The following is a 10,902-nucleotide window of genomic DNA, read 5'->3' as shown; positions in this document are numbered from 1 at the left end:
GGGGGAAGAACCCAAACCCGCCCAATCTAACCCAGTCCAGACAACCGGCTTCCAGCTGGGGCTAAAGAAAGGGGGTTGGAGAGGTGCGCCTCCCCCCACGCCCCTTAGGGGTGGGGGACGCGGGCTCGGAGTTCCAGGGACCCAGGAATGCCCCCCCGCCAGCCCCCTCGGCAGGCGGGGGGAGGGCTCAGCCGGGAGTTTGGCAAACTCCTCCCCGCGTTGAGTCATTCGCCTCTGGGAGGTTTAGGAAGCGGCTCCGGGTCGGTGGCCCCAGGACAGGGAAGAGCGGGCGCTATGGGGAGCCGGACGCCAGAGTCCCCTCTCCACGCCGTGCAGCTGCGCTGGGGCCCCCGGCGCCGATCCCCGCTGCTGCCGCTGCTGCTACTGCTGCTGCCGCCGCCACCCAGGGTCGGGGGCTTCAACTTTGACGCGGAGGCCCCAGCAGTGCTCTCGGGGCCCCCAGGCTCCTTCTTTGGATTCTCAGTGGAGTTTTACCGGCCGGGAACAGACGGGTGAGTGAGGAGGGCTGGCGACGGGATGGGGGTGGGGTAGCCGCCTGGAGACTGGGGGCGCGGCTGGGGTCTGGAGGGGACCAGAGTTTGAGTTTGAGGGTGGAGTTTGGAAGGACTAGAGCTGCAGTTGGGGGCCCGCGCTAAAGTTGGGGGCCCGCGCTGGAGTAGGGAGGGCACCGTGGCGGGTGAGGAGGGGCCCTGGCGTTTGCGATCAGTGGGGAGACATGTGTCGGGTGGGGAGAGGACACGGAGCTGGAGAAGTCTGGGCAGGGGTCTCCGGGCCAAGAGAGAGGAGAGCGCGTGAATGGAGAGCTGAGGGTCTCTGGCTGAAGTCTGTGGGCTGCTGGGACCTGAGGCGGGTGGGGGCGCAGAGGGGGTGCAGAGGCCGGGAAGGGTTTTTGAGGGGCTCCAGGAGACCTCGGGATCCGCAGGGGCCATTGTGCGGGGAGAGAACGGGTAGAAGCCGAATGAACTACGTGTAGTAGGAGGAAAGTCAGAGACTGAGGGGGTCGGAAGGTTAAATGGGGGCCAGCCTCATCCTCCCCTCCCCCCTCAACTCAGGCTGGGGAAGACCCGAGAGAGGAACGGCGGTTCCCTCTCCTTTCTCCTCTGTCTCCTACTCCTCCCTCCACCCCCATTCTCTGTTCAGGCGAGGGGATCCGAGAACTGGGGGCGAGTGCGGGGACCCTGGCAATGGGGGCGCTGGGGCTGGGGGCGAACTCAGCCAAGGGCGGGTGCTGGGATGTGTCGGGAGGGGTGTGTGCGCGCCTGAAGGGGGGTGGGCGGTTTCCCTCTTCCTCTAGCTCTTGGGAGGAAGAGAAGAGCTGGTTTCCTGTAGCTGGTCGGCTGGAGCTGTGCTGAGACCGGGACTTCTGGGGCTGGGGTCGGAAGCTGGGGAGACGCCGGCTCCGTGGGGCCAAGAACGTCAGAATGAAGGACTCAGGACCCTGGAAGTCTCAAAGGAGGATCCTTATTCCCAACTCAGCAGAGTGATAAGCAGACCCGGACCCCGAGTGCCTAGAAAATGGGGTGCTGACAGGCTTAGGAAACAGGAGTTAGAGTGGAAGCAACATTAGAACCAAGGGTGTCTGTTTAAATGTGGGATGGGGGAGATTGGGAAGCAAAAGAGGTAGGTGGTTGCTCCTGGGCTAGGCCACAGATGCCAGATTCCTGGTCCTCCACAATGACTGGTGTAATCCTTTTTCTTCTACATCTCTGAGCTGGGAGCTTCCTACTGCTCACCCCCACCCCACCCCCAAGATCTCAGAGTTTGAGGGGAATTCAGAAGTGACCTGTTTTTACACATGAGACAGTTAACTGATCTCTACTCAGTCCCTGTGGTTTTTGGAGCAAAGGGGTTAATCTAGCTAATACAATTGGGGAGAAAGGCAAATTCTCCTTTGTCTGGAGGACTTGGGGATGGGAGAAAAGAAAAATGATTAGGCCTGGGCAGTTGGTTCTGGGCTATTCAACGTCCCCACCCAACCCCCACCCTACCCCCCTGGCCTTTTGCCCAAACCCCATTGCATCACCCTGGCCTGGAGCCTCTGCCAGGCCTGGTCTCCCCCAGGTTCTCTCAAACTTCTTATCACAGCCCTAATGGAGTAAAAAAGAGGGAGGGAGGAAGGAGATGAGGTCTCCTCCCGCAGATCAGAGCATCTAGTTGTCTGGCATTTAACCTTCTCTTTACTCCCCACCTCCCCTAAATTTCCCTTTAAAACACTCCTCTAAAACATCTGGGCTTCACACATTCCTGGTCCCCTAGGTGTCTGTCTGACCCCTGGCCTGATCCTATAGTCCCTAAAGTCCTCTTCTAAAACAGGACCCAGCTCTCATCCCTTCCCCTCCCCTTCTGCTCATCTCCCCTCCCAAGAGAACCCAGGTGTCCAGCTTGCACTCCTTCCCTCTCATTTCCTATTTACAATACCCTCTTAGAGTAGAACATTCTACCTTCCCAGTGACCTCCTCCCACCACAGCTAGGCCTTCACCCACCTCCCCACAACACAAGACAAACATAGCCCCTCACCTACGGCCATTGCCAAAGAGGGACAGCCTCAGTGTTCTTGTTCTTCCTGCATCACCTCTCTTGGTGAACACCAAAACCGCATTAAAGGACAGGGTGAACACCAAAGCAGTTAGATAGCAGGAAAGGGCAAAGCTTTAAGTCAGACAGAGGTAGGTGTGAGTCCCCACTACTTACTAGTTTTTTGTGTGGTACCCTGGTACCTAGGGTGAGGTACTTAAGCTCTTGGAGGCTGGTCTTCCCGTGAAAATCAGACACCTAACTAATGGAGTTCTGAGGACTAAATGAGAAAACATATACAAAAGGAACCTGGTCTGCAGAGGGTGATCAATAGATGGGCAGCATGGTTTTTATGGGGTAGCTGTTTCTGTTTCTGGTTCTCTCCTTCCTGGCTACCGCCTAGTTCTTTAAGTTCTCCCCCATTTCTTACTTGCTTTGAGTATTTGCTTATACTGGTGATAGTAACAATAGTCTCTTATATTCCTTTAGCACTTTCATATCGATTTTTCCATTGGATTGTAACAAAAATCCTTGTGTTAAAGCCAAGGAAGCATTATTGCCCCATTTTTAGATATATAAAAACTGAGGCTAGCCAGGCGCAGTGGCTCACGCCTGTAATGCCAGCACTTTGGGAGGCCAAAGCGGGCAGATCACCTGAGGTCAGGAGTTCGAGACCAGCCTGGCCAAACTGGTGAAACCCCGTCACTACTAAAAATAAAAAAATTAGTCAAGTGTGCTGGCCTGCACCTGTAATCCCAGCTACTCGGGAAGCTGAGGCAGGAGAATCGCTTGAACCTGGGAGGCCGAGATTTCAGTGAGCTGAGATCACACCACTGTACTCTGGGAGACAGAGCGAGACTCCATCCCAAAAAAACAGCAAACAAACTAACAAAAAATAAAAACAACTGAGGCTTCAGGAGTCATATAAATTTTGAACCAGAAGTTAGTTTAGGAAACGTTCAAGGGAAATCCATCATTTTATGCCAGAGAATCCAAAGCTTGAAGAGAGACAGTGACTTGGCCCAGGACACTTGAAAGCTTGAAAGGCAGGCCAGTTTCAGCTCAGCCCCTTGTTTCCTTCTGCAACTGCCACAAGTGGAGACAGCTGTTCTTCCCCAGCCAATCATACATATCCCTTGTGAATGCACTGGGGGACCCCAAACCAGGTGTCTTCCTCTGGCCTGGCCCATGCTGCTGTAGGACCTGTAGGAGCTGGGCACTGGTCCACTTACTGCTCTCCACCCCTGACCTTGTCAGTCCAACAGAGTCAAACAGTAACCCAGTATTGAACTGGGACTTGGTTAATCAAAAGCTGGGGAGACAGCAGATATGAGAGGAGGGAATAAGTTGGCCATGGGGCAGACCAGAATGCTGTCCTAGAAATCAGGATTCCTGATTTCTGCTTCATATTCTGGGAGGGATTCTGAGTGACCTAAGCACATTACTTAACTCCTCTGAGATAGTTTTCCCATCTACAGAATGAGAACATGGGACGAGGTGAGCAGCTTTGAACTTTTTCTTAAGGAGTGTCAGAACCAGGCCAGCCTGCCTTTATGCCATGTGGCCTGAGGCACCTACAGTAAAGTCTTAAAACCAGTGGATGCTCTCTACAGTGCCTTCTAGCTGTGGTAGTCTGTGTCTCTAAGGATCAACCCTTCCATTTCTGAGGCTTCAGAATAAATTATGGCAATTATTTCTTCTCTCAGACTCTATTTCAGAAGAGTGTACCTGCCAGACTGCATTTAGTAAGAAATAATGAATTCCTTTTCTCATTTTTTTTATTTTTATTTTTTATTTTTTTGAGACGGAGTTTCACTCTTGTTGCCCAGTCTGGGATATAATGGCGCAATCTCGGCTCACCGCAACCCCCACCTCCCGGGTTCAAGAGATTCTCCTGCCTCAGCCTCCTGAGTAGCTGGAATTACAGGCATGCGCCACCACGCCCGGCTAATTTTGTATTTTTAGTAGAGACAGGGTTTCGCCATGTTGGTCAAGCTGGTCTCAAACTCCTGACCTCAGGTGATCCGTCTGCTTGGCCTCCCAAAGTGCTGGGATTACAAGCGTGAGTCACTGCGCCCGGCTGTTGTTTTGTTTTGTTTTGTTTTGTTTTGTTTTTGAGATGGAGTCTTGCTCTGTCCCCTGGCTGGAGTGCAGTGGCGCAATCTCTGCTCACTGCAAGCTCTGCCTCCTGGGTTCACGCATTCTCCTGCCTCAGCCTCCCGCGTAGCTGGGACTACAGGTGCCCACCACCATGCCTGGCTAATTTTTTTGTATTTTTAGTAGAGACGGAGTTTCACCATGTTAACCAGGATGGTCTCGATCTCCTGACCTTGTGATCCGCCCGTCTCAGCCTCCCAAAGTGCTGGGATTACAGGCGTGAGCCACCGCATCTGACGCTTTTCTCGTTTTTTATTAACCAAAAACATCTATAGCTGCCAATCAGAGTTTCTGACCAGCATAAGATATCCAGGTTCCCACATAAGTTGATATAATTCCAGCCAAAAGCAAATACACTTTTAATTAGCCTAGGCCACCTTATCTGGTAAATGCATGATTTCCGTTAGCCTTTCTGAAATCTTGAAAATAGCCCACGGACCCTTCATTGTTATCTTCTTAGACCCCTAAAAGCGCCCAACTGCTGCAGGATTTAGGAAGCAGGAACAAGATGTGGGAAAACAAAGACAAACTAGCTTGCATGCCATCCCTGGCGCCAGTCACCTCACTTGGCCTGTTGGCAGGGGAGGCACTATTTATTGGATTGACTTAAGGTTGCTGGGATGGAAGGGCCACTGACTCTCCAGGTATAAGCCATGGGTAGTGTGGCAGGAGGAAAGGAGGCCTGGGTCTGTGTCACTTGCCTGCATGCCAGGTATCTTGAACCATCACACAGCCGGAATGGATATGCCCCTGACTTGTCGGCTTTACAAGCTTTGTAAACTCTCTGTCTTGCAACCTGCTAAACTCCAGGCTACTTCCTCAGGCCACCCCAGAAGTGTCAGGCTCAGCTCCTCTCCAAGAGCAGTGGGTGTTGGAGAAATTGGGAACAGGAACAGGGTCCCTTGGCCTTAGCCCGGAGATCTAGGAAAACTTTGAGATAACCTCTTCTTCACCCAGAGGAAGAGGGAGAGGGCACTGCCCAAGTTCACAGTTAGTGCCTGAACCAGAACTCTTGGCTCCTGGTCCAGTGCTCCTTTCACTGCTTCCTGTACCTCTACTGTTCTGGTCTAGTTCAGGTTGGTGGCCCTTTCTGCTTTCTAGAGCCTGAAGGCAGCAACCAAGTTCTCTGGGGGCTGCCCCTGCTGAGAGAGGGGTCTACTCCTCTCACCTCACCCAGCCCTGGGGCGGCGCAGCCAGACCCCCCAGTTGGATGTCATGCCTGAGTGAGAAGGGTGGGGCCTGGCAGGGAGGTGGGGGTGTGGGAGACAAACGGAGAAGTGAGAGGTTGGAAACAGACAGGAAGCCACAGGCAGTAAACATTTCCTGTCCCCAGAGTAACGGAGACTGGCACCTCCCCTCCCCACCCCCTAACTTCAGGAGCTCTCCCTCTTCAGCCTACCCACCTCCTATTCCTCTGGACCCTGCCTTCTCTCCCCTCCATTCTCACCACTGGCCCTCACAGACCCCTCCTCTCTCCCCACTTCCGTCCCCTCAGAACTGTCCTCTCTGCTGCTTCCATCCCCTATACCTCCTGGGCCACTCCTCCCTGCCTCAGTATACCTGGTCTTCTTGGAAAATACCCCCAGCTCTTGTAACCTCTACCATATTCCCTCACTTTGGGCCTTCTTGCCTAGTGAGAAAGCTGAGGAAGGTATTCAAATATCAGGGAAGGGGTAGGTATTGGATGGGCTGAAAGCTGAAAGTAGACAGAAACCAATAGAGATGGAGAAATGTAAAATCTAAGATAGAGAGATAGGATCCAAACACCAAAACCAAGAGAGCAAGCAGTCATAGGGGCAGAGGGACAGAGAGATTGAGAAGCAGTGCCAAAGGCTGACACGGAGCAGAGCAGAGGCCAAGGCTGGCAGGGGCACTGGTCCAGAGGCTGGGTCGAGTTGCCCAGGCAGCCAGATACAACTCCTGGCGGGAGACCCTTAGGAGAAAGCCAAGAGAGCCAAGAGCTGTGTGGAGGTCTTGGAGGCAAGGGACCGAGGGATGAATGAGGCAGAGCTGACGGCAGGAGGACTGCCCAGCCCCTTAGCTATGACCACCCCATTACATAGGACCTCCAACAGAGGCAAACTTCTCGTCTCAGGGGGAACGGAGGCACTGTGTCCAGAACTAGGACCCCGGTAGAGAAGACTCTGAATTCAGTCAGCTGGGGGTGGTCTATGGGAAAGGGGTTCAAGGGCTGAGACAGAGACCCAGCCAGGAAGGGGAGGTCCACACCAGGACCGGGGTGAGGGCAGGCCCAGGCCCAGTGGAACGATCTGTTTTCACTGTCCTGCAGCTCCTCTCTCCACTCCTGCTGCCTAATTTCCAAGACTCACATTTTCCTCCTACACGCCCCAAGGCCGGGTGGCTGGGCAGCCGGATGCCTGGGTCTTGGCCCAGGGAGGGGATTTAGCTTGGGAGGAGAGTATATAGGCTAGATGAGAGACCCTGAGGCTCCACAGGACCTTGGGGTTCCAGAGGCTGCACATCTAATCTCAGAAGGTACACAGAGGAGAGGGAGAAGCCGGGGGTACAGGCTTTGGCCCCTCTTCCCCTTCTGGGAGTTGACTCTGGTTCCTCTTCTCTTTATGAACAGGGGAAGGTAGGAGAGGACAGAGAATGGCAGGAGGAGGAGAGGGTTGTGTTAGTGACAGCGGCACATGGGGACCGCCTGACTCCAGTCTGTGCCTCTGGCATCTGTGGCATCTTCTGAGATATAAATACAACCCAGGGGGCATCTACTCCACCCCCAGCCAGCCCCAGCCTAGAGGCCTGGGTCCTTCCTGCCTCCAGACACCGATGAAGAGCTAGGAGCCATCCTGAACTGCCTCTGTTTTCCCCTTCACAGGGTCAGTGTGCTAGTGGGAGCACCCAAGGCTAACACCAGCCAGCCAGGAGTGCTGCAGGGTGGTGCTGTCTACCTCTGTCCTTGGGGCGCCAGCCCCACACAGTGCACCCCCATTGAATTTGACAGCAAAGGTAGGCCAGTGAAATTCAGAGAGGGACTGTGGAGTGGGACCGCAGCCTGGGGGCAAGGCCTGGGTGGGGCCTGGGGTGAGGGGTGGAGCCTGCTGGAACCCCCGGCCACGTGACTGCTCAGCACCAGCTCTGGTGCTCCAACTGCTTACAGTGGATCCCCATGGCACTCACTGCACACTCCCGTCCAGCCCAGCCCAAGGAGGACGGGCATGATTCAGAAACATGTGGCTCTCATTTCCCCTGAATCACCCACAACTCTGGGAGGCCAGGGCCATAACACAGACAAAGACAGGGAAATGTTGCACAAGCTATTCAGTTGCTTTAACGAAGTACTGACTAAGTGACAGTGCATGACAGGCACTGTGCTGGTGCTGCAGGGATTGAAACATGACTAAGCCACTGCCCTCATGAGCTCAAGGTCTGAGTAGACACAGATGGATGGGAGGAAGACAGAGACTAATAGCTATCAGTTGCTCTGTGCCAGGCCCAGTTGTGAACACTTTACATGTATTAGTTCACTTAATCCTTTCAACAACTGTATAAGGTATTATTATCCCCATTTTCTAAGTGAGGAGACAGAGGTTAAGTAGCTTATCCAAGGTTATACAGCTAGCAAACATTGGAGTGAGGTTATGAACTAGGGCCATCTGTCTCCAGAAATAAAAACCGGAGAGGCTGGGCACAGTGGCACACATCTATAATCCCAGCACTTTGGGAGGCTGAGGCAGGAGGATCACTTGGTCCCAGGAGTTCAAGACCATCCTGGCCAACATAGTGAGACCCTGTCTCTACCAAAAACATTGGACGGGGCCGGGCGCAGTGGCTCATGCTTGTAATCCCAGCACTTTGGGAGGCTGACGCAGGTGGATCACTTGAGGCCAAGAGTTTGAGACCAGACTGGCCATCATGGCAAAACCCCATCTCTACTAAATATACAAAAACTAGCCAGTCATGGTGGCACTTGCCTGTAATCCCAGCTACTTGGGAAGCTGAGGCACAAGAATTACTTGAGCCCAGGAGGCAGAGGTTGCAGTAAGCTGAAATCACGTCACTGTACTCCAGCATGGGCTACAGAGAAAGACTCTGTCTCAAAAAAAAAAAAAATGAGCCAGGCATAGTGGTGAGCACTTGTAGTCCCAGCTACTTGGGAGGCTGAGGTGGGAGGATCACTTGAGTGGGGAGGCCAAGGCTGCAATGAGTGGTACTTGCCCCACTGCCCTGCAGCCTGAGTGACAGAGCAAGACCCTGTTTAAAAAATAAAAAATTTTAAAAACCTGGGCAACATGGCAAAACCCCATCTGTACAAAAAACACAAAAATTAGCTGGGCATAGTTTCCACCCACTTGGGGGGCTGAGGTGGGAGGATCACTTGCACCTGGGAGGTCAAGGTTGCAGTGAGCTGCAATCACGCCACTGCACTCCAGCCTGGGCAACACAGTGAGACCCTATCTCAAAAAAAAAGGAGGTGGAACAAGATGCTGTTAGACACCGAGCCCAAGTACAGACAAAGAAGTTCAGCCAAAGGGTTACTCTCTTGGGAAATAGCCACTGTTCCCCACCACCCTCCTGCCCCTACTCCACAGCAGGCATCCTTATCTCAGTTGGGTGAGAAAGCAGGAACTATGGGGAGGCAACTCTAGAAAGCCCAGGTTCTGTGTGCATGTGCTTGTGTGTGTATGTGTGTGTGGGTATGTGTATGTGTGTAGTGGAGAGGTGAGTCAGGCTACACAAACAGGCTACACAAAGCAGAATTAAGCTCCTTACCAACTCCGCACTCCCAGTGAGTCATGGCATCTCAGGGCTTGGAAGTGTTTGTTGGGTATCCCCAGGCTGAGGGTAGGGGCTGCCCTAGAGCTCAGCTGTCCATGGCTCAGCAAGACTCCCTCTTTTCACTCCCACAAGGCTCTCGGCTCCTGGAGTCCTCACTGTCCAGCTCAGAGGGAGAGGAGCCTGTGGAGTACAAGTCCTTGCAGTGGTTCGGGGCAACAGTTCGAGCCCATGGCTCCTCCATCTTGGTGAGCGGTCAGCAGGCTCAGTGGTGTGGTGGCCAGGGGATGGGCAGTGGTTGGATAACACCGGGCCTGGAGGGAAGGAGGAAGGGCCTTACTGGACTGAATCTGAGGCCCCTCCTCCTGGGCCTTCCCAGGCGTGCGCTCCACTGTACAGCTGGCGCACAGAGAAGGAGCCACTGAGCGACCCCGTGGGTACCTGCTACCTCTCCACAAATAACTTCACCCAAATTCTGGAGTATGCACCTTGCCGCTCAGGTAGGGGAAAGAGGGGGCCTGTGCCCCATGTCTGCCTTCTCATATACTTGGAGTGTCTCATATACTTAGGGCTGACTCGCGCCCCCCACCACATACCCCCATGAGATTCTAAGTTGCTTAAGATAAAGGTTAACCCAGTTAGTTAGCCTTTATGCTTACTGACTGGTCCAGGGAGGCCCTTTCTCTGGTTCGCTCTCCCACCCCCTTCCCTATGCCCTCTCTTCTTTCCTAGATGACCCTCTATGCAGGGCTCATTCTCACCACCTTCTCCCCTCACAGATTTCAGCTGGGCAGCAGGACAGGGTTACTGCCAAGGAGGCTTCAGTGCTGAGTTCACCAAGGTGAGAGTGTGGTCTGGGAGAGAAGGGGCCGTGGGTGGTGGACACGGGGGGATCGAGACCAGATGTTGGACTCCCCTCCTTTCACCCACAGACTGGCCGTGTGGTTTTAGGTGGACCAGGAAGCTATTTCTGGCAAGGTAAGTCCTCTCTCTGCCATTCTTTGTTTTTTTTTTTGAGACGAAGTCTCACTCTGTCACCCAGGCTGGAGTGCAGTGGCACAACTTCTGCTGCCCAGGTTCAAGCGATTCTCCTGCCTCAGCCTCCCAAGTAGCTGGGATTACAGGCGCCTGCCACCACACCTGGCTAATTTTTGTAATTTTAGTAGAGATGGGGTTTCGCCGTCTTGGCCAGGCTGGTCTTAGACTCCTGATCCACCTGCCTTGGCCTCCCAAAGTGCTGGGATTGTAGGCGTGAGCCACCGTGCCCAGCGTGTTTCTGCCATTCTTTAAGTCACCTGGCACATAGCCTCCCACCCTACTCCCAATTCTCCTCTTCCTTTCCTGAAACTTACATGCCACCACCCTCCCCATGCTTCCCTTTCTTGAACCAGACTTCTGAAATACTACCCAGTCAGCCCCCAGAGCCCCAAGCCCCCTCTGCCACCTCCCCACCATCTACTCCCTCTTCA

At 53.8% G+C, this 10,902-nt stretch overlaps 1 protein-coding gene across 2 annotated transcripts in view; it reads left to right on the top strand.

Annotated features, from left to right (window-relative positions):
- Positions 1–226: 226 nt before the first annotated feature.
- The window catches only part of ITGA5 (integrin subunit alpha 5), a 24,363-nt gene continuing 13,687 nt past the window's right edge, over positions 227–10,902 (top strand). For both annotated transcript variants that reach the window (XR_012420324.1, XM_005571087.4), the window contains exons 1-6: positions 227–512; positions 7,536–7,666; positions 9,569–9,681; positions 9,813–9,933; positions 10,213–10,274; positions 10,366–10,411. Coding sequence is in view for 1 of the 2 variants with exons in the window: in XM_005571087.4 (XP_005571144.3) it covers positions 295–512; positions 7,536–7,666; positions 9,569–9,681; positions 9,813–9,933; positions 10,213–10,274; positions 10,366–10,411 (691 nt within the window). In the remaining variant the exon portion in view is untranslated. The remainder of the gene's footprint in view (positions 513–7,535; positions 7,667–9,568; positions 9,682–9,812; positions 9,934–10,212; positions 10,275–10,365; positions 10,412–10,902) is intronic.

This window comes from Macaca fascicularis, chromosome 11, assembly GCF_037993035.2.
Source record: "Macaca fascicularis isolate 582-1 chromosome 11, T2T-MFA8v1.1".
Taxonomy (NCBI): Eukaryota; Metazoa; Chordata; class Mammalia; order Primates; family Cercopithecidae; genus Macaca; species Macaca fascicularis.
This window is presented reverse-complemented; position numbering and strand designations above follow the sequence as displayed.